This window comes from Mobula hypostoma, chromosome 9 (genome assembly GCF_963921235.1).
Source record: "Mobula hypostoma chromosome 9, sMobHyp1.1, whole genome shotgun sequence".
NCBI lineage: Eukaryota > Metazoa > Chordata > Chondrichthyes > Myliobatiformes > Myliobatidae > Mobula > Mobula hypostoma.
In genome coordinates this window covers 140,405,297-140,431,920 of record NC_086105.1, presented here as the reverse complement: position 1 = coordinate 140,431,920, position 26,624 = coordinate 140,405,297, and the positions used below count along the sequence as shown (strand labels likewise).

The 26,624-nt window shown below is 43.6% G+C and overlaps 1 protein-coding gene across 1 annotated transcript in view; it reads left to right on the top strand.

Annotated features, from left to right (window-relative positions):
• Nucleotides 1-26,624, top strand: part of slc5a10 (solute carrier family 5 member 10) — a 186,176-nt gene that overhangs the window by 13,931 nt on the left and 145,621 nt on the right. The window contains exons 3-5 of the mRNA XM_063059316.1: nucleotides 6,049-6,153; nucleotides 14,371-14,430; nucleotides 14,525-14,629. Of these exons, the coding sequence (XP_062915386.1) occupies nucleotides 6,049-6,153; nucleotides 14,371-14,430; nucleotides 14,525-14,629 (270 nt within the window). The remainder of the gene's footprint in view (nucleotides 1-6,048; nucleotides 6,154-14,370; nucleotides 14,431-14,524; nucleotides 14,630-26,624) is intronic.

Below are 26,624 nucleotides of genomic sequence, written 5' to 3'. Positions count from 1 at the left end.
TAATTCATATACTATATATAATAGTAAAATTTAATAAGTAGTGCAAAATACAAATTTTTTAAAAGTAGTGAGGTTGTGTTCATGGGTTCAATGTCCATTCAGAAATCTGATTGCAGAGGGGAAGAAACTGTTCCTGAATCATTGAGTGTCTTCAGGCTCCCGTGCCTCCTCCCTGATGGTAGCAATGAGAGGAGGGCATGTCTGGGTGATGGGGGTCCCGGAGGCTAGTGCCCATGATGGGGCTAACTACATTCACAACTCTCCGCGGCTTATTTCGATCCTATGCAGTAGCACCACCCCCACTCCCGACACACACACACACACACACACACACACACTCATGCAGTCAGATAGAATGCTGTCCATAGTACATCCGTAGAAATTTGCGAGTGTCCTTGGTGACATATCGATTCTCCTCAAACTACTAATGAACAACAGCCACGGTGGTGCCTTCTTAGTAGCTGCATTGATATGTTGGGCCCAGGAAAGATCCCCAGAGATACTGATAACTAGGAATTTGAAATTGCTCACTCTTTGATCCCTCTAAGAGGACTTGTCTTACCCTTTTTAAGGCCACAATGAGTCGTTTAGCTGCCTGAGCTGCAGAGTTCCTCCAGTGTTTTGTGTGAGGCTTAGGATTTCCAGCAGCTGTAGTCTCCTGCTTCTGTAGAGCCGATACTAGGTCAACCTGCATTGAGTTTCTCTTCAGCGGTGATTCGAAGAATCACAGATTGAGAATAATGAGGTCCCCGTTTAAACAACGGGAGAATTGCTCTGAGAGAGTGGTGAATGTTTGGAATCTGCCCCCCCCCCACCCCAACGTACTGAATCATTGAATATAATTAGGGGTGAGATAGAAATTTCTTTGATTTTAAAGAACTCATCTCATTACAACAATCAGGAAAGAGGTATAGGAATCTGAGAATGCACACTCAGTGTTTTAGGAACAGCTTCTTCCCCCGCGATAGATTTCTGACAGACAATGAACCAACCCATGAACACAACTTCATTATTTTGCTCTTTTTTTCATTACTTATTTATTTTTTTAATACACTCAGTGGCCACTTTATTAGGTACACCTGCTCTAATCAGCCAATCATGTGGCAGCAACTCAATGCATAGAAGCATGCAGGCATGGTCAAGAGGATCAGTTGTTGTTCAGACCAAACATCAGAGTGGGGAAGAAATGTGATCTAAGTGGCTGACTATGGAATGATGGTGCCAGAAAGGGTGGTTTGAGTATCTCAAAAACTGCGGATCTCTTAGGCTTTTCACGAACAACCGTCTCTAGAGTTTACCAGGACTGTTGCAAGAAACAGTGAGAGCGAGTTCTGTGGGCAAAAACACCTTGTTAATGAGAGAGGTCAGAGGAGAATGGCCAGACTGGTTCAAACCGATAGGAAGGCGACAGTAACTCAAATAACCATGTGTTACAGCAATGGTGTGCAAAAGAGCATCTTCAAATGCACAACACATTGAACCTTGAAGTGGATGAGTAACAACAGGAGAAGACCACACCAGGTTCCACTCCTGTACCTAACAAAATGGCCTTTATGCAACATTTTCATATGATGTAATCTGACCTTTCCGAATCTTTTTTCTAAACTTAAGTTATATGATGAGAGGAGCGGAGTTAACGACATTATTGAACGTGTCCGATACAAGCTGTTGGTCTAGCCCTGTTTTGTTTTTTTTTCTTGGGTTTATTTTTCTCTTTTTCTTTTGGGGTTTTTTTTGTTTATATATATATTTTTCTTTTTATTTCTTTTTTAATGTTTAATCTTATTATGAGTTTGGAAGTCTTTTATTTCTATGTTACTTAAAATTCATTTTATATATGCTGATGAACATTTTTCCAATCTCTTTGTACCAACTTTGTTATTGAGTTTATAATTTTGAAAAATTAATAAAAAGATTAAAAAAGAAAGAAAGACAAAATGGCCAATGAGCTTATATTCCTTATTGTAACTTACAGTGTTCTTTAATGTATTGCACTGTACTCCTGTTGCAAGACAGCAAAGATCACAACATATCTCAGTAACAATAACCTGATTCTAGATCAATCTTTCCGAACAGGAAGTTAAGTGGAGGTGGAGATGAAGCAGGGTTTCTTCCAGGGCAGGCGCTTCCATCCATTTTTATGCCATTAAGGAAGGCATCCGTAGACCCCAGGTTGGGAACCCCTGCTCTAGGTGCTCCAGTTTCCACCCACGTCCCAAAGTCCTGTGAGTTTGTAAATTGGTTGTCCGAGTACGTAGCTGGTTGGCCAGATTGGGAGAGATAACGAGAATCAAATATATTCCATTGTGCGCAGTCTGTCTGTGAATGCTACTTATCTGATGGAATGTGCCTTAGATGCAGCTGCTAGTAAGTTTTTCATTGCGTCTGTGCACACATTTACACGAAGCATCATCGCAGGAAAGTAGCATCCATCATCAGGGTCTCCCACCACCCAAGTCATGCTCTCGTCTCACTGGTGCCAACAGGAAGAAGGTACAGGGCTTCAGGACTCACAACACCAGGTTCAGGAACGGTTACTACCCCTCAGCCATCAGGCTCTTGAACCAGAGGGGATAACTACACTCAAATCCACTCGCCCCAATCACTGAAATGTTCCCACAACCTATGGACTTACTTTCAAGGACTCTTCATCTGATGTTTTTGGTTTTTATTTTTTATTTATTATTATTATTTCTTTCTTTTTGGATTGGCACAGTTTGTTGCTTTTTGCATGCTGGTTAAAGACCCACGTTGGTGTGGTCTCTCATTGATTCTTTTTTGGTTATTATTCTACTATGGATTTATTGAGTATGCCCGCAAAAAATAAATCTCACGGTTGTACTTGGTGACATATAAGTACTTTGATAATAAACTTACTTCAAACTTTGAACTTGTACTTGAGCACGCATATGACAGTAACCGCACTTGGTGAACTGTGAGCCGATGGGTCGGCATTGTATTGGCTCCAGAAGAGGTTCACAAGAGTGATCCCAGGATTGAAAGGGTTAACTCGAGGAGTGCTTGATGCCTCTGGGCCTGCACTTGCTGGAGTTTTGAAGTTTAGAGTCTTGTGGTGTCAAAGGTTATGGGGAGAAGGCAGGAGAACGGGGTCGAGAGGGATAGTAAATCAGCCATGATGGAATGGCGGAGCTGGCTTGATGGGCTGAATGGCCTAATTCTGCTCCTAGGTCTTATGAAATACAACGAGATACATAAAGATAAATTCAGCTTTGACTTACATAGGGGGCTTGAGGGGTCGAACGGCCAGCAGCCGCTCTGATTTGTGTACCCACGATCCATAAGCTCAACACACAGGAGACTCAGACTCCGGTTACCTGCCTGGACAGCTTCCTGCAGAGATCCACAGGATAGGAGTGATGAGGGTGAAAACGATTCCATAAAATTATTGGAGGATCAAAGATAAAACGCAAGTGCTTCTCCAGCAAATTTAGCTCAGGAAACATTAAGCTAGCAGCTGGCAAATATTGTCGTTGTTAAAGGTACCAGACTATACTTGCTTTAATCTGATTCATTTACTGAGTCAGTCTTTTTGGAACTTGCCTGAAAATGAAAACACTAATCTGGAAATCTGCATTTAACAAAATAAAACAGGGAGGTACTACTACAGTTCTACAAGGCCTTGGTGAGACCACACCTGGAGTATTGTGTGCAGTTTTGGTCCCCTAATCTGAGGAAAGACATCTTTGCCATAGAGGGAGTACAAAGAAGGTTCACCAGATTGATTCCTGGGATGGCAGGACTTTCATATGAAGAAAGACTGGATGAACTGGGCTTGTACTCGTTGGAATTTAGAAGATTGAGGGGGGATCTGATTGAAACGTATAAGATCCTAAAGGGATTGGACAGGCTAGATGCAGGAAGATTGTTCCCGATGTTGGGGAAGTCCAGAACGAGGGGCCACAGTTTGAGGATAGAGGGGAAGCCTTTTAGGACCGAGATTAGGAAAAACTTCTTCACACAGAGAGTGGTGAATCTGTGGAATTCTCTGCCACAGGAAACAGTTGAGGCCAGTTCATTGGCTGTGTTTAAGAGGGAGTTAGATATGGCCCTTGTGGCTACGGGGGTCAGGGGGTATGGAGGGAAGGCTGGGGCGGGGTTCTGAGTTGGATGATCAGCCATGATCATAATAAATGGGGGTGCAGGCTCGAAGGGCCGAATGGCCTACTCCTGCACCTATTTTCTAAGTTTCTATGTTTCTATGTTAAAACAAATGCAGGACATGCCCAGCAGGTCAGGGAAGGTGGCAGAATGAGTGTTGCAGGATGTGAGGCATTCAATAGACATTAGACAATAGGCAATAGGTGCAGGAGTAGGCCATTCAGCCCTTCGAGCCAGCACCACCATTCACTGTGATCATGACTGATCATCCACAATCAGTACCCTTTTCCTGTCTTCTCTCCATATCTCTTGACTCTGCTATCATTAAGAGCTCTATCTAACTCTTTCTTGAGAGCATCCAGAGAATTGGCCTCCACTGCCTTCTAAGGCAGAGCATTCCACAGATCCACAACTCTCTGGGTGGAAAGGTTTTTCCTCAACTCCGTTCTAAATGGCCTACTCCTTATTCTCAAATTGTGGCCTCTGGTTCTGGACTCCCCCAGCATCAAAAACATGTTTCCTGCCTTTAGCATGTCCAATCCCTTAATAATCTTATATGTTTCAATCAGATCCCCTCTCATCCTTCTAAATTCCAGTGTATGCAAGCCCAGTCGCTCCAATCTTTCAACATATGACAGTCCCGCCATCCCGGGAATTAACCTCGTGAACCTATGCTGCACTCCCTCAATAGCAAGAATGTCCTTCTTCAAATTTGGAGATCAAAACTGCACACAATACTCCAGGTGTGGTCTCACCAGGGCCCTGTACAACTGCAGAAGGACCTCTTTGCTCCTATAGTCAGCTCCCCTTGTTATGAAGGCCAACATGCCATTAGCTTTCTTCACTGCCTGCTGTACCTGCATGCTTACTTTCAGTGACTGGTGAAAGTCGTTCGTAGGTTCACAGAGAAATCTGGCTCTGCAAAAAGCCCTTCGGCCCAGATAAGAGGTCAGTAGTCAATTTAACTAATCTCATCCCTCTGCATCCCACAATTCCCGGCCTATCATACCATATCTGCTTCTACTACCTCCCCTGGCAGGGTATTCCACAAAACAGAGTCAGAATTCTTATCACTGACCTGTCATGAAACTTGTTCTGCAGCAGACATAAAAATGACTATAACCTAGAACAAGAAATGGTGCAGTCTAGGAATAGTGAAGCAGGTTTCACGATCCGTTCAGAACTCTGATGGCAGAGGGGAAGCTGTTGCTAAAACGTTGAGTGTGAGGGAGTCCTCCGGCTCCTGTACCTCCTCCCTGATGATAGTTATCAGAGGAGGGCATGTCCCAGAGGGTCCTTAATGATGAGACGCCATCTTTTTGAGGCACAGCCTTTTGAAGATGTCCTCGTTGATAGGGAAGGTTGTGCCTGTGATGACGTTGGCCGAGCCTGCGACGTGAAATCAGTCCCTTTGGCTCACTGGTACAGGTTGAAGTGCTGCCTCATCGGGAAGGAGGGTTTAAGACCCTGAGTGGTGGTGAGGAAGGAGGTGTGGGTGTAACTCTGAGACAAAGTTGCAGGGGTGAGCTCCTGGAGGGCAAACGGAAGGGAGGGACGAACAGACAAGCAGGTCGTAGAGAAAGCCATTGACATGCCTTCTTTATGATGGCACCAATGTGCTGGACCCAGGACGGATCCTTGAAGACGTTGACACCCAGGGACTTTCCACCATTGACCCCTCAATAAGAGCGCTCTCCCAACTTCAGTCCTGAAATATTCCCGAGCTGAAACATTAACTGCCCATTTCTCTCCACAGATGTTGCCTGACCCCCCCCCCTAAAGTGCATTGCTCTAGATTTCTAGCATCTGCAGAATCTCTTGCATTTCCTAGTTTGGGTGTAATGCATGGTTTCGGTGTCTAGAGGGCAGCCAATAATCATTGTTAAGTTCCTTACCATGGACAAACTCTGATCCTGCTGTTCTTCACAGATTGGGGCATCGCTGTTCGCCAGCAGTGAAGGTTCTGGGCTGTTCATTGGACTGGCTGGCACTGGGGCAGCTGGAGGGATCGCGGTTGCCGGATTTGAATGGAATGTAAGTCTAGCAACCAACTTACCTCCAAAAACTGCATGGTCCATTGTTTCTTTAATAAATCGTACGGATAAACCTGTTACTGTTGGCTGGGGGGTGTATTACTGGAATTGGAATTGGTTTATTATTGTCGGGTCTACTGTGATATAGTGAAATACTTGTCTTGCATATTGTTCATATAACTGTAGATCCATTTATTACACAGTGCATTGAGGTTCTTTCATTTTGTACCATGTCGTATGACATAGACAGTCATGGTTTTTCCATGACAATGATTGTTCTTGGCAAATTTTTTACAGAAGTGGTTTGCAACGGGTGATCCCGGCCATTATCAATACTCTTCAGAGATTGTCTGCCTGCCGTCAGCGGTTGCATAACCAGGATTTGTGCAACCAGGCCTGTTTGAGGCGAACCTGTTGGAAGCAAACCCTGATCAATTATCACCAGCATGTAACCTGTAGCACCAGAGGTCCCAACACACTGCTACACTATGATAGGGAATGCTCGCTGATGCTCTCATCAGGCAGAAGTTGCAAAAGCCTCAGCAATCGCACCAGCGGCTTCAAGAACAGTTACTACCCCTCAACCATCAGGCGCTTGAACAAAAGATGATAACTACACTCATTTATTGAGATGTTCCCACAACCAATGATCTCATTTTAAGGACTCTTTATCCTGTTATTTCATGCTCTTGTTATTTATTGCCATTTATTTATATTTGCATTTTTAGATTATGAAGACACACAGTCCTCTTTTATTGTCATTTAGTAATGCATGCATTAAGAAATGATACAATATTTCCTCCGGTGTGATATCACAAAACACAGGACAGACCAAGATTGAAAAAAACTAACAAAACCACATAATTATAACATATAGTTACAACAGTGCAACAATACCATAACTTGATGAAGAACGGGCCATGGGTACAGTAAAGTTCAAAGTTTCTCAAATGTCCCACATCTCACGCAGACGGGAGAAGGAAGAAAAACTCTCCCTGCCATGCCGACCACAGTCCGACTCTGAGTCAGGGCCCTACTTGATCTTTCATTGATCCTGTTACAGTTACTATTCTATAGATTTGCTGAGTATGCCCAGAGGAAAACGAATCTCAGGGTTGTATGTGGTGACATGTATGTACTCAGGTAATAAAAATTTACTTTATGCACCAGCCTCTCCTACAACCAGCTCCCATGGCTTCACATGACCGTGATCGAGGGGCAAAGCCAGTGCCACACCTTGCCCAAGGGTGGCCTGCAGGCCAGTGGAGAGAAGGATCATCTTACACCTCCTCTGGTAGAGACGCATCTCCACCCCGTCACACACAAGGTGGTAGACAAGGGAAAACTATAAGAACACAATAAAATGTAGCTGTCACAGAGAAGGTGCAGGGCAGGTAAACAGTAAGATAAATATCATAAGGTAGATTGTGAGGTCAAGAGCTCATCCTTTCATACCAGGGAGCCATTTAATGGTTTTAAAACATCAGGATAGAAGCTGTTCTTGAAGTTGATCGTATGTGCTTTCAGGCCCATGGGAGAGGGAAGAAGTCAGAATATCAAGTAGTGGGGGTGGGGGTAATAAGTTAGCTGCTTTACTGAGATTGTTTTACTGTGGTTATGTTTTGGATTGCTGAATATTGATAGGCCTAGGTAGAGTGGACATGGAGAGCATATGTCCGACAGTGGGAGGCGAGTTTCCAATAGTGAGAATGTAGTTGTGGAGAGGATGTTTCCAACGGTGGGAGAGTCTAGGACAAGAGGGCACAGCCTCAGAATACAAGGATTCATTAGCCAGAGTGTGGTGAATCGGTAGAATTCATTGGTACAGATGGTTGCAGAGGCCATGTCATTGGGTATATTTAAAATTTGAGTAGGTGCATGGAAGGGAGGGCTATGGTCAAGGTGCAGGTCGATGAGGCTAGGCAAAATAGTAGTTCAGCATGGACTAGAGGGGCTAAAGGGCTTGTTTGTGTGCTGCAGTGTTCTAAAAGGGAAAGAAATCAGCCTAGAAAAGGCCCTTTGACCCAGAATGCCTGCACTGCACGTGATGCTCATCCCATCTGCCCGAACATGATCCACATCCAAAGTTCAAAGTTCAAATTAATGTATTATCAAGTATATATTTGTCACCATCTACTATCCTGAGATTCATTACTTTGCAGGCATTCACAGTAGAACGAAGAAGTACAATAGAATCAATGAGAAAACTGCACACAACACAACAAACAACCAATGAGCAAAAAAGAACAAACTGCAAATACAAATAAATAAATAATACTGAGTTTCCTTGAAATTGAGTCCATAAGTTGTGTTCGGTGATCAGTTCAGTGTTGAGGTGAGTGAAGTTATCCACGCTGGTTCAGGAGCCTGATGGTTGAAGGGTAATAACCGTTCCTGAACCTGCTGTTGTGGGATCTAAGGCTAAGGGAGGTGTGATTGGCAGAGGTGGAGAGGGATCCAGTGGGATGAATGTGTGGTTGCTGAGGGCTGGGGGTGGGTGTAGGAGGAACTGGTAGATCAGGAGGAGACAATAAAGGGATGGGGGGGGGAGTAACTTACCTTAAAATGGAAAATTTAAAGCAACACCATTGGATTGTAGACTACCCAGAATCAGAATTAGAACCAACTTCAATACCACTGGTATATATCGTGAAATTTATTGTTTTGTGGCAGCAGTACATCGCATTACATAATTTAAAAAAAAATTACAATATATATAAAAATGAAATTAATTAGGTAGTGCAAATAAAAAAAAAAGAGAGCAATCAAAGAAAATAGAGAGGTAGTGTTCATGGGTTCATTGTCCATTCAGAAATCTGATGGTAGAGGGGAAGAAGCTGTTCCTGAAACAGGAATCTTCAGGCTCTGGTACCTACTCCTTGATGGTAACAATGAGAAGAGGACATGTCCTGGGTAAAATAAAGTATAAATTATGAGTACTACACATGTATGTATATATATATACACACACAAAATAAAGTTAGAAAGCATGAAGAATTCTAACAACCTGCTCTGAAGACCAATGATAGTTAAAAGGCTGACATAGTACATTCTAGCCCAGTACAGGCCCTTTGGCCCACTGTGTTCTGCTGACCTTTTAACCCACTCTAAGATCAATCTAATCCTTCCCTTCTACGCAGTCCTCCATTTTCTACCACACAAATATATATTTGTATTTAAACTAATTATTGTTGGGCAAACATGCATGGTGAAATTTGTTTGTTCTTGCGGAAATACACAATAATAAAACAACTATAAATTACATAAGAAATATATACATATCATGAAATTTATTGCTTTGCAGCAACAGTACGTAACAATAAAAAATTACAATAATGAATATATATAAAAATAAATGAAGGAAGTATTGCAAGAAGAAAACTATAAAAGAAAGTGGTGAGGTAGTGTTCATGAATTCACTATCTATTCAGGAATCTGATGGCAGAGTGGAAGAAGCTGTTCCTAAAACATTTAGTGTGTATCTTCAGTCTCCTGTACCTCCTCTTTGATGGTGGGAATGAGAAGAGGGCATGTCCTAGGTGAAATATATATATTATTAAATTAAATCGCTGGTGCAAAAACAGCAAAAAAAGGAAAAAGAGATTGTGAGGTTGTCCAGTCAGAAATCTGTTGGCGGAGGGGAGGAAGCTGTTCCTAAAAGATTGAGTGAGTGTCTTCGGGCTCCTGAGCCCAGCTTGAGTTCCCACCCCATTTCCACCATCTGCCATTTAGTTCCATTTAACAACCGGAAACTTTGGCATAAGTATCAGAGCATTCCACTGTTTCCTCATTTTACTAAACCACAAATTTATCAATTGAAATATAAATCTACCTGGTATTTTTTCGCATAATTTAATAATTTCATGATATTTTTAAAAATCTTTCAGCAAAATACCTGCTCTGTGTACCATCTGAGGTCAGATGACAATTGTATTCGTTCTTACAAATCAGTTGATACACCTTATGGAGCTTCCTTATTTTAAAGTATAATAATATTTTTGGGTGTTCCCTTATAAACTCAAATAGTAGTTAGGGCGTAAATAGAAACCAGGCTTGTTTCAGTGGATATTACAGGAAAGAATTGTTTTGTTAGTCGTTTGTGCTAAACACGCAGTAGTTCATCACTGCTTTTGACTGTGCAAGCCAAGTCATTGGGTACATTGGGTATGTTGATAGGTTCTTAATTAGTGAGAGTGTCAAATGTTATGGAGAGAAGTCAGGGCAATGGGTTTGAGAGGGATAATAAATCAGCCGTGATTGAATGGCGGAGCAGACTCGATAGACGAAATGGTCTAATTCTCCTTCTATGTCTTATGATTGTATGTCATATTTTGTTCCATAAATCTGTTCTGTTGCCTCAGTAGAGGTGAACAACATATGTCAGCGATAGTAAACCTGATTCTACTTCTGAATTTCAGAGATGGACTACATCTCATGGATGAAATCAGATTGTGTGCTTAGACTAAAATACAGGGGCAACTCAGTTTAGACCACACTTGGAATGTTGTGTTCAGTTTTAGTTCTGTCATTATAGGAAGGATGTGGAAGCTTTAGAGAGAGTACAGAGGAGATTTACCAGGGTGTTGCCAGGATTAGAGAGCAGGTTTTATGAGGAAAGGTTGAGTGAGCAAGGCCTTTTTTCTTTTGTAGTAAAGGAGGATTATGGGGATTGGATACGCTAGAGGTAGCAAACATATTCCTGATGTTGGGGGAGTCAAGAACCAGAGGCCACAGTTTAAGAATAAGGGGTAGACCATTTAGAACAGAGTTGAGGAAAAACTTTTTCACACAGAGGGTTGTGGTTCTGTGGAATGCTCTGCCTCAGAAGGCAGTGGAGGCCAATTCTCTGGATTCTTTCAAGAAAGAGTTAGATAGAGTTCTTAAAGATAGCAGAGTGAAGGGATATGGGGAGAAGGCAGGAACGGGGTACTGATTGTGGATGATCAGCCATGATCACAGTGAATGGTGGTGCTGGCTCAAAGGGCTGAATGGCCTACTCCTGCACCTATTGTCTATTGTCTATTGACAGCTGAACTGAAAGAGGTGTGCAAGATGATAAGAGTTATAGATAGAGTGGGCAACCAATACTTTTTCCCAGGACAGCAATAGCTAATGTCAGAGGATATTTGTTTAAGGCTGGGGTTCCCAACCTGGGGCCCATGACTCCTTGCTTGATGGGATTGGTCCATGGCATAAAAAACATTGGGAACTCCTGGCTTAAGGTGAGTGAAGGAAAGATTAGGGGCGATATCACAGGTAGGCTTTGTTACACTGTGTGGTAAATGCCTGGGCTGGTGATGGAGGCTGATATATTATGAACAATAAAAAATATTCTTAGGTTTCTTAAGGTGGGAGATATAGTGGGACGAGCTCCTGCTACCTATTAACTACTCACATTGGTGTGCGTCTCAAATGGCCTCTGACAACCAAGTCCGGCTCCAGTCCTTCACGTGTGGCTCAGCTACTGAGCCTGGTGGAATCATTTCTACTGACAGGAGAATGGGGAAAGGATGGTTACTGGTGCCTTAAGACCAGTCTCTTCGAGCAGATGAGGCTCGTCTAGGTTGGCAGGTCACCTAGTTAGGCCACACTTGGAGTATTGTGTTCAGTTCTGGTCGTCTCACTTTGGGAAGGATGTGGAAGCATTGGAAAGGTTACAGAGGAGATTTACCAGGATGCCGCCTGGTTTAGAGAGTATGAATTATGATCAGAGATTAAGGGAGCTTGGGCTTTACTCTTTGGAGAGAAGGAGGATGAGAGGAGATATGATAGAGGTGTACAAGATAATAAGAGGAATAGATAGAGTGGATAGCCAGCGCTTCTTCCCCAGGGCACCACTGCTCAATACAAGAGGGCATGGCTTTAAGGTAAGGGGTGGGAAGTTCAAGGGGGATATTAGAGGAAGGATTTTTACTCAGAGAGTGGCTGGTGCATGGAATGCACTGCCTGAGTCAGTGGTGGAGGCAGATACACTAGTGAAGTCTAAGAGACTACTAGACAGGTATATGGAGGAATTTAAGGTGGGGGGTTATATGGGAGGCAGCGTTTAAGGGTCGGCACAACATTGTGGGCCGAAAAGCCTGTACTGTGCTGTACTATTCTATGTTCTATGTAGGAGAAGGAAAATTCTGATCTCAAACCTCCACTGCCTTGCAGCTATACACACTCATGGGGAAGGCTTTGGGAGTAAACTCCCAGGGAAAACTCCGGAGCTGGAGTCCCTAAGACAGTCCTATGTTGAGTTCAACGCTGACTGGCAACTCCTGTGATGCTGCAGGTGCCAAACTGCATCGGCATCTGCCGTTCTTTTGGGTTCATCAGCTGCACGAAGAGGGGGAGCTGACTACATGGGCGACAGCTTGCTCTCCACATTGTACTGCCATGGCTTGCATATCTAGACAGCTAGGACATAACATGCATGGTCAACCCTGATCGATGGAGACTTCACAGAGATACAGCACGGTCACAGGTCCTTCCGGCTCGCTAAGCTCGCGCCGCCCCATGTGACCGAGTAATCTACTACCCCATACATCTCTGCAACGAGGGAGGAAACGGAAACACCTGAAGGAAACCCTTGTGGATACCAAGATTCTCACCATGAGGATTCCCCACAAAGCCTCTGCCTCCCAGAATCCCCTCTGAGACTGCAGAGCGCTGAAACACACCTGAAATAATCTCCAAACTGTAACTCACGGGCTCCAACAGTTCCAGAATCACAACCAAGACAATAAAACAGACGTAAAAGACATAAAAGAAGTGAATTATCTGGTTTTGTGATCTATCCAGAAGATGCCGACTGAAGGAGCATTATGCGCAGGCGCCATCTTAATGGAATTGTGCTAGAAGCAGTTTGCAAGCAGCAGAGAATGGCTTTCCTCTCACAGATGCTGCTCGACCCATTGAGTTCCTCCATCAGACCGTTTGTTCCTTCAGTTTCCAGCACCTGCAGACTCTTGCATCTCCAAATTAGTACCAGATTCTGGAAGCTGCAAATTCATTCTCTGTAATCCACAGCACCATTTATAAGCAAGGAGAGAAGTTGTGGCGAATGCCAGAGAGGGAGAGTTAAGGCAAATGGAGTTCAACATTTCTAGATGCATTGAAATTTTACACAATATTACAACTTCCTATTTGCTGACAACCCATAGTAAATTAAACTCATGTTCCATTACAGAATCATCACCCATATGTGATGCATTCAGACCAGCGCAGAGGGAAAAAGAAATCATTGCCTTCTCTTCTGTTTATTCTATGCTTTCACGATTTACATTTCAATTATCTCAGAGTCAATTCCAAACCATGACTGAGACATAACAGGGGTGGGGGGCACGGTAGCATAGTGGTCAGCATAATGCTATTACAGTGCCAGTGACCCAGGTTCAATCCAGCCACTCTCTGTAACAAGTTTGTACGTTTTCCCTGTGACTGCATGGATTTTCTTCGGATGCTCCAGTTTCCTCTCACATTCCAAAGACGTGCGGCTTAGTAGGTCTATTGCTCACATGGGTGTAATTAGAGTCATTGTCAGAAACTGGCCCTTCAGCCCATCTAGTTTGTGACAAACCAATTGAACAGCCAATTTAAAATTGGGCAGCACAAGCTTGTTAGGCCAGAAGGTTCTCTTTCCATGCTGCATCTCTAAATAAGTGGATGAACATAGAACGTCAACAACACAGTAAAAGCCCCTTAGCCCACAATGCAGTGCTGACTTTTTAAACTAGGTGGAGTTTGGTACTTTGCAGGAGTTGCCAGTCAGCAATGAACTCTGCGTAGGACTGCCTTCAGGACTTCAGTTCTGGATTTTCCCTTCGGTGGTTTCTCCTGAAGCTTTGCCATGAGCGGGTATATCCGCAAGGCAGCGGAGGATTGAGATCAGAGTTTTCCTGCTCCTGGATCAGCGACCAATCATGGCTGTCTAGCCCCTCTGCCCAAAGCAACAGGTTATATAAGTAGCCAGTGACCTGCCTTTGCCCTTTCTCCTATCAATAGAAATGATTCCCCCAGGCTTAGTAGCTAAACCACACATGAAGGCGAGGAACTGGACGTGGTTGTCAGAGGCCGTTTGAGGTGCATGCCATTGGGAGCATTTAATAAGTAGTGGGAGCTTGTCCCATTACGAACCCCCCCCCCAGCTATAACAAACTTCAGGAACATTACATTTAATAAACAAATACTTTACTTGTGTAATTGAATATTAACATGAGGACAATTTCTACAGGCTACCTATGTGCTGCTGCTGCTGGCTTGGGTATTTGTACCAGTCTACATATCCTCAGGGGTAAGTACAAGTTGTGCACCTTACAAACAGCACAGTTAGAGGAAAGAGAAGAACGGGTGGGTTCCACTGACATTTCCTTGCTTCTGCTGAACAGATCGTCACCATGCCTGAATACCTGCAGAAAAGATTCGGCGGAGAAAGAATTCGGATGTATCTCTCTGCCCTGTCACTGCTGTTGTCCGTATTTACAAAGATATCTGTAAGTAAAGACGTTGCTTCCATTCAGTATTGTTGGATCCTGATGTTTTTGATCTGAGGTTCTTCAGAAGTCAAGGATGAGGCATAAAACTTCTTGCTTATGTCCATTTTTATTAAGCACTAAAAGAACAAAGGAATAAGGAAAGGGGAAGAGAAGGACCAAGAGTAGAGTCCAGTAATGTGGGGGGAAGACGAATACGAAAGAGACCAATCCAATGTGTTTGATCCTCTTATTCCAGACAGATGCTAACAGTAAAAACTCCATTCCAATTCCATTGCTTGAATTAACCAATAAGCTAGTCCCTATTCAAGTAATACAATACCCACTAAAACCATGAAGTTTCTACAAAGACACAAGGTGACTTTAACCACTAAAAGTACACTGAACAATTACATGCACTTAGGCAGTGTTCAAGGACTCATCTCTGGATCTAAAAGAATACACCACAGTGGCCATGGTCTTGATAAAAACAGTCGTAGACGAGTTTTCCCCAACCAGAAGCCCTGGATGAGCCATGAGATTCACAATCCGCTGAGAGGCAAATCAGAGGCATTCAAGTCTGGCACCAAGAAAGTTACACGAGGTTCGGCTATAATCTCCAGAATGCCATCTCATGGGTGAAATGGCATTTTCCGACTGTACTTGAATCAATGAAGGATGCTCGACAGCTACGGCAGGGCTTGAAAGCTATCACCTCTTACAAAATGAAATCAAGTAACATAAGTGGCAACAGGGTTTCACTTCCAAATAATCTCAATGCCTTCCATGCTCATTTTGACTGTCAAAACATGGATGCATATCAACTTCTGCCTGAGAAGTGACTTGCATCTGCTCCTATTTGCCCACTGGTGCAACAGGTCCACAGCAGATGCCATCTCATTAGCTCTTCACTCAACCCTGGAACATCTGGACAGCAAAGATGTATACATCGGGATGCTCTATTCTTACTTTCTTCTTCTTACTTTTTAATTTACGTTATTTTTTGTATTTTTTTTCTCATGATAACACGTCGAAGCTGCAACCTCTCTAACACGCTGGTCGAGAGAGTTTTATTTGGGTTTTTTTTAGTGCTGGAAATGGTTACATCCTGACACGCGGGACAGAAGCAAGGTCGCATTGTGTATTCCAGGGACCAGCTAATGCCGGCCGGTTTAGCGAGCAGAGCGGCGGACACCCCTGCTGAAATCTGGAGGAAAACACACAGAGGATGCAGAGGGGGATCACAAAGTTGAGGAAAGAGGACCGGGTCAAGACAACAGAGATATATGGAGAAGAGGAGTTTGGTGGGTAATACCGTTCCAGCTGACCAGAAGTGCACTGAGAGCGGTAAGCGTAAAGGAGTTGGGTGCTTACTGATCTGGTTAACAACAGATGGTGCAATCCGGGGCATATTACAATCGAGGAACGTGTTTGCAGACTGGATATTGAACTTTTTACTGTTGGACTTCGGCCACATTCCACCGTCATACAACACTTGGCGGCACGGGAGGTTGTTCCTGCCTGTGGCCCTTGAACGTGCAGCTCCTCCCGTGGAGGGTCAGACACCCTGAGCCAATAGACTGGTCCTGGACTTATTTTCCATCTGGCATAGTTTCCATTTTGTTGTTTGATTGTTGGTGGTTTTTGTATTGCTATATTTACGCTTTTTTCTTGGTTGGTGCGGCTGTAACGAAACCAAATTTTCCTCGGGATTAATAAAGTATGTCTATCTATCTATCTTTATTGACTACAGCTCGACATTCAATACATCATCCCCTCAAAACTAATCAATAAGCTTCAAGTTCTTGACCTCAGTACTTAGTTGTGCAACTGGATCCTCGATTTCCTCACTTGCAGACCCCAGTCAGTTCAGATTGGCAGCAACATCTCCTCCAAATCTCCATCAGCACAGGTACACCATAGGCAGTTCTTAGCCCCTGCTCTACTCGCTTCACACTATGCTTATGAGGCTAAGCACAGCTCTAATAATGCCGTAATTGTTTGTTGACAACACCGCCACTGTAGGCTGAATCAAAGATGGTGATGAACTAGCGTATAGGAGGGAGATTGCGAATCTGTCCGAGTGGTGCCATGACAGCCTCTTGCTCCATCTCAAGAACACCACACCAAGGAGCTGATTATTGACTTCTGGAGGTCCTCATTGGGGGATCAGAGGTGGAGAGGCTCGGCAAATTTAAATTCCTTGGCGTTATCATTTCTGAGGACCTGTCCTGGGCCCAGCATATAAGAGCAATCATGAAGAAAGCACGGCAAAAAGCCATCCCTCCAAAGTGGAAACAAAGCCAAGAGACTCGCCTATGCACAAAACCCAAGGACTGGGGTGCTGAACAACGGCAGCAAGTGCTCTGGACTGATGAGTCAAAGTTTGACACTTTTGCTCAAACAGGAGGTCATCTGTCTGTAGACGATTAGATTAGAAGAGCAGGAGAGTGTGACGTGGATGAGTGTCTGTAGCCAACAGTGAAACACGGCGGGCATGGGCTGCATTTCTGCAAATGGGGTTGGTGATCTGGTCAGAAGTAATGGGATCCTCAATGCTGAGAAGTACCAGCAGATTCTCATCAATTACGCAATACCATCAGGGAGGCATCTGATCAGTCCTAACTTCATTCTGGGAGGACAATGACCAAAGTCATAAAAAACTACAATACTGTGCCAAAGTCTTAGATACCTACTATATAAACAACTAGGGTGCCCAAGACTTTTGCATAGTATTGTAGTAATTTTATGTATACATGTACTGTTGCCACAAAAAAAATTCACGACATATGTGAGTGATACCTAATTCTGATCTGGGTCTCTGTTGTGGACTGAGAGTAGGAAGGGGGTAGGGAGAGGGGAATCATGGTTGGGGAAGGGGGAAGGGAGAAGGGAGGGAGCAGGAAGCACCAGAGAGGCATTCTGTAATGATCAATAAACCAATTGTTTGGAATCAAATAACCTTGCCCGGTGTCTCAGGGCTGGGTGTGTCTGCACTCCTTCTCTGCCACCTGTCCCACATCCCTCCTGCAGTGCTCCACTCTCGCCATTCCCAACACCTTTTGCTTCGCCAGATTTACAAACTTGCTCTGCACTCCGCATTGACAAATACTGTAATGTGCAAGAGTCTTAGGCACCCTAGCTATACGTGTGCCTAAGATTTTTACACTGTATCTTCAGTGAAAAGAAGAGCAAGAAGCTCTGCTGAAGATGTTCTGGCCTCCACAGAGCCCTGATCTCAATATCACCGAGGCTGTCTGGGATTTCCTGGAGAGGCAGAAGCAAGTGAGACAGCCAAAGTCTGCAGAACTGCGGCAAGTTCTCCAAGGTGCTAGGAACAACCTACCAGCCAATTTTCTTATAAAACTGCAGGACAGGTTACCTAAGAGAACTGATATAGTTTTAAAGGGAAAGGGTGGTCACACCAAATGTTGAGTTGAATTAGGGATTTACTGTTCTTTATGGTAAATATTCTGATACTTAGAAATATCTCATTTTCATTATTTTTGAAGGACTTCACTTTACAAAATATTTTTACATGAGCCTAAGACTTTTACACAGCATGTACCTTGATAATAAATTGACTTTAAACTTAAAATACAGACAAGCATAAGAAAGTTAATCTTCAAGAAAAATAACAATTAAAGAGTCCAATCCTACAGTATTGTGTGTGTGGTCATGGAATCACGTTAAGTTGACCAGAGAAAGCAGGTCGGACCTGGTTTAATGATGCTTTGAAACAGGGTACCTCTGATATTCTGAGATGTCCTCATCAGGAAGGGAACGCCTTATTAAAGGAGCAGCTCTCTCCACGGGACTTAAAGCTATAGGCTGCTGAGTCAGTGATGATGTGCCACCATCCAACAGGGTCAACACGCCCTGGAAAGATTGGCACCACAGAACCCTGATTTCCTCATTCATTGCGAACCAGGCATCAGTGAGACTGGGATCAGGACACGGTTCCCCGATAGATCAAAGTAATGTTTTCTCCTAGCGTTATGTTTGTAGCTTTGTACTTTCAGAAAAAAATAGGAGGTACATGGAACGTGCCAGGTGTGGTGATAGTAGATTTTTTAAAAAAAAATTTATTTTATTGAGATACAGCTCAGAATAGGACTTTCTGGCCCTTCAAGCCATGCCACCCTGCAATCCCCCAATTTAATCCTAGCTTAATCACAGGACAAGTGACCTAGCAACCAGTACGTCTTTGGACTGTGAGAGGAAACTGGAGCACCTGGAGGAAACCCATACCATTACAGGGAGAACTTACATGAGGAATATTTAAGAAACTCTTAAATAGGCACATGGATGATAGAACAATGGAGGACTATGTAGGAGGGAAGGGTTAGATTGAGTTTAGAATGAGGTTAAAATGTCAGTAATGTTCTATGTTCTGTGTAATTGTTACTATTTGTTGGTCTCCAACAAGTAACAATTACACAGAACATCATCAATGCCTGATAAACTCTCTAGCTTTACAAAAGCACACTATAGACTACAACCATAATACAATAAGACCATAAAACATAGGAGCAGAATTAGACAATTTGGCTCATCGAGACTGCTCTGCCATTTCATGGTTGATTCATTTCTCTCTCAATCCCATTCTCCTGTTTTCTCCCCATAATCTTTCACTTTCTGACTAATCAAGAACTTATTAGCCTCCAATTAAATACTCCCAATGACCTGGTCCCCACAGCCATCTGTGGCAATGAATTCCACAGTTTCACCACCCTCTGCCTAAAGAAATTCCTTCTCATCTCTATTCTAAATGGACACCCCTCTATTCTGAGGCTGTGCCCTCTGGTCCTAGGCTCCCCCACCATAGAAAACATACTGTCATGGTGCGTTCTCAGAGGACTGGACCCAGGTGCAGAGGAATGGCAGGATCCCCAGGAAGAGACAGAAACACGGGATGAAACATTGGAATTAGAGCCTCATTGGAACGACAGAGCAACACCACGAGGTAATTCATCCTCTCTGACACAATGACCCTCAATAAGACACTGAATGAGGGCCCTCTTTTAAATAATCATAGACTTTGGCAACACGAGCCAGCCACAATTAACTTGACAAGGTCAAACCGAAAACACAAGGGCTTATCAACTCTAGTTAAAGCAGTGATTAGCAATTGCAGGTGCTCAAAAAGCCCAGAAACTCAACAATCTACGGCAAGCTGCAGGGCTCATGACACATCCTCTCCACATCCATTCAAGGCCTTTCAAAATTTGATAGCTTTCAATGAGATCCCTCCTCATGTTTTTGAATTCCAGTAAGTATAGGCCCAGAGTCATCAAATGCTCTTTATATGATAAACCTTTCAGTCCTGGAATTATTCTTACCAGCTTCCACTGAACCTTCTCCAATGTCAACACATCCTTTCTTAATTAAGAGGTCCAGAATTGCTCACAATGCTCCAGGTTAGGTACCAGTGCCTTATAAAGCCTCAGCATTACACCCCAGCTTTTATATTCTAGGCTTCTAGAAATGACTGCCAACATTGCATATGCCTTCCTCAGCACAGACTCAAACTGCAAGTAAGCCTTTAGGGAATCCCCCACGAGGACTCCATAGTCCCTCTGCACCTTGGATTTTTGAATTTTCTCCCCATTAAGAAAGCAGTCTATTTCTTTTAAGTACCTCTGCTACATTAGGAATGAGAAATCTGCCCTCCCTGCTGGTGGGGTTCAATAAAGACACAGAGCTGCAGGGCAGAGAGATGGGCTCTTCAGTCCAACTTGTCCATGCCTATCTGAGTTAGTCCTATTTGGGCCACATCCCCACACTTCCCTTGGCCAAAGACAGTATAAAGTGATACTCTAAAGTGCCTCTAAGTGACACTCTATTAAAGTGAGTAAAACAGAATATCAGAGGAAGAGCACAACGTGCTGTTGCTTCTGCATAGAATGTCCACAGCTAGTAACTGGGATGATTTTACTTTTATTTTATTGAGAGATACAGCACGGTAACAGGCCCTCCTAGACCAACGAGCTCTTGCCGCCCAATTACACCCATGTGACCAATTAAACTACTAACCCATATGTTTTGGAATGTGGGGCACCCGGAGGAAACCCACGCGGTCACGGGGAGAACGTACAAACTCCTTACAGACAGCGGCGGGAATTGAACCCGAGTCACTGCTGCTGTAATAGCGTTACGCTAACCGCTACACGGACTCACGCAACTTGACAGCAACAGTATAAGTGTTGCTATAAGCCACAAAGGCAGCTGTGTCTCTTGTAGTTCTCTCCGTGTTATGAGATAACTTTGTCTCTGACATAAATAACGATATATTTGTTGAACACTGTCCAATGGGCTCTGGAGGATTGAACTGGCGAATGGTTGTTTTCAACAAAGTAACCGGTGATGCATGGTGCTAATCTACTGCCAGGATCTTTGGTATTTATGTACGTTTGCTGCTTAATAATACACTCAGAATTCCACTCGAATCAAATCTAAGAACTGGTTTGCAGGTTTTCTTTTAGATTATGAAAACATGCAGTCCTCTTTTATTGTCATTTAGTAATGCATGCATTAAGAAATGATACAATATTTCCTCCGGTGTGATATCACAAAACACAGGACAGACCAAGACTGAAAAAACTGACAAAGCCACATAATTATAACATATAGTTACAACAGTGCAACAATACCATAACTTGGTGAAGAACAGTCCATGAGCACAGTAAAAAAGTTCAAAGTCTCTCAAATGTCCCACATCTCACGCAGACGGGAGAAGGAAGAAAAACTCTCCCTGCCAAGCCCAACCACATTCCGACCCGGTCGTCTGAAAACTTCGAGCCTCCGATCAGCTCTCCGACACCGAGTACCGAGCACCATCTCTATCCGAACGATTCGACCTCAATCTCGGTTGCCAACAGCAGGCAAAGCCGGGGATTTTGAGGCCTTCCCCTCAGAAGATTCTCGATCCTGCAGTAACAACAGCAGCGAACTGGCGTTTCAGAAATGTCTCCAGAAGTTCCTCTGTCCTTTCACGTCTGTCTCCATCAAATCAGAATTGCCCACGGCCCCTATTTAACGGGTACGATATCATTTTCACCGGAGGGCTGCGCGCGCGGCACGCCACTATGCCCTCCTCCTGCCTTAGCAGTGATATTGGTATTGGAATTAGTTTATTACAGTCACGTGTCAAGATAGAGCGAAAAGCTTGTCTTGCATACAGTTCAGATCATTACACAGTGCACTGATGACCATGACGACTTCTGTGCCTCATCATGCCCTTTGGTCTCCATGGAGCTCCTGTCTCCCCAGAGCCTGTCCACCATCTACATGGCTCAGGTCAGGAGCCTCTCGCCTGGATGAGTGCAGCTCCATCAACACTCAGGAAGTTTGACATCGTCCAGTACAAGGCAGCCCACTTGATTGGTACCCCTTCCGCAAGCATCCAATCCCTCCACCATCGACAAACAGTTGCAGCAGTGTGTACCATCTACAAGATGCACTGTAACAACACACCAAAGCTCCCAAGGCAGCACCTTCCAGACCCACGACCACCACCATCTAGAAGGACGAGAACAGCAGATATCTGGGAACACCACCACTTCTTGGAAACGCCTTTCCAAATCACTCACTATCCTGACTTGGAATCATATCACCGTTTCTGAATCAAAATCATGGAATTCTCTCCCTCCTAACAGCACTGTGGGTGTACCTACGCCTCAGGGACTGCAGCGGTTCAAGAAGACAGCTCATCACCACCTTCTCAAGGGCAACTACGGATGGGCGATAAATGATTGCCAGTGATGTTGTGGGGATGGAACTGGTCTCTCTGACGGTGGTGTCTGAAAAGAGGATGCTGTCCAAGTTGCATGCCATCTTGGACAATGTCTCCCATCCACTACATAATGTACTGGTTGGGCACAGGAGTACATTCAGCCAGAGACTCATTCCATTGAGATGCAACACAGAGCGTCATAGGAAGTCATTCCTGCCTGTGGCCATCAAACTTTACTACTCCTCCCTTGGAGGCTCAGACATCCTGAGCCAATAGGCTGGTCCTGGACTTATTTCCTGGCATAATTTACATATTACTATTTAATTATTTATGGTTTTATTACTATTTAATTATTTATGGTGCAACTGTAACGAAACCAAATTTCCCCCGGGATCAATAAAATATGACTATGACTATGACTATAACGGCTTAGCTGGCGATGCCCACATCCCATAAATGAATAAATAACAAAAGAAAGGTCTCATTGGGTGTCATCCACCCAGTCCACTGGAGCTGATTCCACATGCTAGGACAGGCATGTCTCTACATGGGGGTATGAGGCCACTGGCTACCCTCATCTGGTTGAACCTGTCTGTCGAAATGGTGCACCAGGGTGTGGCCGCTGTTGAATGCAAACAGCAACAGTGGAGAGCTAAGAGTCTGGAGGGGACCAAAGGTGAGTGAGCTGCCCCAGACTGGACACAACAAGCCCCTTCACCAGAGGTGCTGTCCCTGGACATCCCCAAATCCTCCACCGAGCTACAATAAGGCAAAATGATAGCAATGCAGAATAAAGTATAAAAGCTCCTGGAAAAAACGTTCAGTGCAGGTAAACAATGAAGTGCAGGAACGTAACTTGATAGACGAGTACAAACTGATATGAGGCGTATAGAGTGGACAGCCAGAGATTTTTCCCAGTGCGGAAATGGCTAATCCAAGAGGGCATAATTTTAGGGAATTGGAGGAAAGTATAGAGAGGAAGACAGAGGTCAGTTTTTTACACAGAGTGGAATACTCTGCCATGGTGATGGTACAAGCAGACTCAATGTGTCTGCAGGGTTTCCATGAATCGCTAATTGTTTCATTCACTTTGAACCAGGTACCAAGGAGATTGGGATCAGGCGTGGCTCCCTGATACGACAAAGGAATGCTTTATCTCAGCGTTATGTTAGCATCTTCTAAAGGAGTGGTAGATGTGTGGAGCTGCTGTCGGGTGTGGTGATAGAGGCAGATACATTAAGGATATTTAAGAGACTCTTACCTAAGCACATGAATGCAAGAAAAATGGAGGGCTATGTGGGACGGAAGGGTTAGGTTGATCTTTTTTTTAGATTATGAGGACACGCAGTCCTCTTTTATTGTCATTTAGAAATGCATGCATTAAGAAATGATACAATGTTCCTCCAGAATGATATCACAGAAACACAAGACAAACCTAGACTAAAAAAATTGACAAAAACTACATAATTATAACATATAGTTACAACAGTGCAAAGCAATACCATAATTTGATAAAGAACAGACCATGGGCATGGCAAAAAAAAGTCTCAAAGTCTCTTGAAAGTCCCATCATCTCACGCAGACAGTAGAAGGGAGAAACTCTCCTTGCCATGAACCTTCAGCGCCGCAAACTTGCCGATGCAGCACCCTGGAAGCACCCGACCACAGCCGACTCTTGAGTCCGTCCGAAAACTTCGAGCCTTCAAGCAGCCCTCCGACACTGAGCACTGAGCACCATCTCTGCCGAGCGCTTCGACCCCAGCCCCGGCAACAGGCAATAGGCAAAGCCGAGGATTTGGGGCCTTCCCCTCCGGAGATTCTCGATCGCGCAGTAGCAGCGGCAGCGAAGCAGGCATTTCAGAAGTTTCTCCAGATGTTCCTCCATGCTCTCACATCTGTCTCCATCAAATCAGGATCTTAAAGCAGATTATAAGCTTGGCATAACATTGTGGGCCAAAGGGCCTGTACTGTGATGTGTTCTATAACAAGATAGATTGTGAAGTGATCTTATCATACAAGGTGTTCATCCAAGAGTCTGACAACAGTGGGATTGAAGCTATATTAATTATTCATTGATATTTGCAATATTTGAGTATCAGGGATGAAATTAGTCTTGGCAGACACTGATCTTGACATGATCATGAATGGATAACCGTCCTTGGGTGTGTTGGTTGTTAACACAAACCACATGCTTCACTGTATGTTTCAATGTACATGTGATAAGTAAATCTGAATCTGAATATTGCTGTTACTCACACATTCTATTCAACTGGCTGTTAAGCGACATAACCAGCTCTCCCTAGTCTCTACCCATGAAGATCAAGGGGTGCACAAATTTGACTGGGTATCAGTGAAAGTCATCGCACACGCAAACACGCGGCACGCAAGAGAATTCCTAGAAGCATGGCTGTCCGCGGACAATTCTGTAAACAGGCACGTAGACCTCCATCCCATTTATAAATTCCAGACCACAACGCACCGTTCGCCATGCAACCAATTAGTGATGAGACCCCCTCCTTACGTCACGATTGAGCTTCTGTAATGATGACCGATCTGCTGATTGATAAGTATATAAAGGCCAAGCATTCGGAGGACGCACCACAAATGAACAGCGCACTGATGATGTCTCCTTGTCTGGTGACAAAACATTTGCAAATAGATTAGCAAGATCAGAGAACAACTCAACCCAACACACTCTATACGTGTCAATAGAACGTAAAATGGTCTGCTTGTCCACTCCTGTTCACAGGGAAGAATTCTCAGCCAGTTACGTCAAGCAAGCATTTTCATGGCAGTAAATCTTATGACAGCGGTAATTCTTCTCTAAGTTAGTTTACTGACTCAGCAATCTGTTTCAGAGCACCTGGATTTTCACCGTTACAGGAAGTCTTTGGCTAAGCTACATTTACGCTTAGGCTGATCTTTGAGTTTGTTAGAGTTTGCCCCACCCTGTCGTTAGAGGCTGTTGTGGGGTTGAACAGGCCTCCACAACTTCAGCAAGTTACATCACAGTTAAGTCACTCTCTGTCAGTTTGCTTTAGCATGGCACACCCAGATACATTAAAATGATTTCAGAGGATACTATTTGTTCAGGCTGAATATACTTAGACTCAGAATCAAGTTTAAAATCACTGACATATGTTGTTTTGCCGCAGTAGTACAGAGCAATACATAAAAAACTATAAATTGCAATAAGAAATATACAGTATGAGATATAAGATATATACTGTTTTGCTTTCTTTATTAGAATTACTTAAAATTCTTAAAGTGCAAGAAGAGAGCAAAGCCAGTGAACTAGTGCTTATGGGTTGGTTCAATGACTGTTCAGAAATGCAATGGCGGAGAGGAAAAAGCCATTTCTAAAATATTGAGTGTGCGTCTTCAGGCTCCTGTACCACCTGTTGATGGTCGCAATGAGAAGAGGGCATGTTCTGAGTGACAGGGGTCATTAATGATGGATGCCACCTTTTTGAGACATCACCTTTCAAAGACATCCTTGACGCTGGAGAAGCTAGTGTCCGTGATGGAGCTGGTTGAGTTTGAACCCCTCTGCAATTTTTTCCGATTCTGTGCAGTGACTTAATAATCAATTTCAATGTTAGTAAAACCAGAGTGTGCTGGAAATACACGGCACGTCAGACAGCATCTGAAGAGAAAGAAGAATAAGTGTTTTGTCAAAAAGTTTGTCATGGCTTCTTTGAATTTCAAAAGTCAAAATCATGTATTTCACGAACTCCATATCTAAATCTCTCTAATTTGGTTATAAAATCAGATCTTATCAAGATTCAAGTTCAAGTTTATTGTCATTCAAATGAAACAACACTCCTCTCGGACCAACGTGCAAAACATAGTATATATATCACTACAGTACATACAGTGGTGCTAGAAAGTTTGTGAACCCTGTCGCATTTTCTCTATTTTTTGCATAAGTATGACCTAAAAGGTGATTAGGTCTTCACGTAAGTCCTAAAACTAAATAAAAAGAACTCAATCAAATAAATAACACAAAAACATTATACTTGTTCATCTATTTATTGAGAAAAATTATCCAATATTACATGAATTTTGTTGGAAAAAGTATGTGAACCTCTGGGGTCATGACTTCTACTAAAGCTATTTAGAGTCAGTTGTTCCAATCAATGAGATGAGACTGGAGGTGTGGGTTGTAGAGGTGCCTTGCTCTATAAAAAAGACACACAAAGTCAGGTTTCTGACAGATTGTAAATTGTCCAGTGATCAGGCAAGGGTTAAATAAGTAGGTGCAGCTCGTTGGCCAGGAGG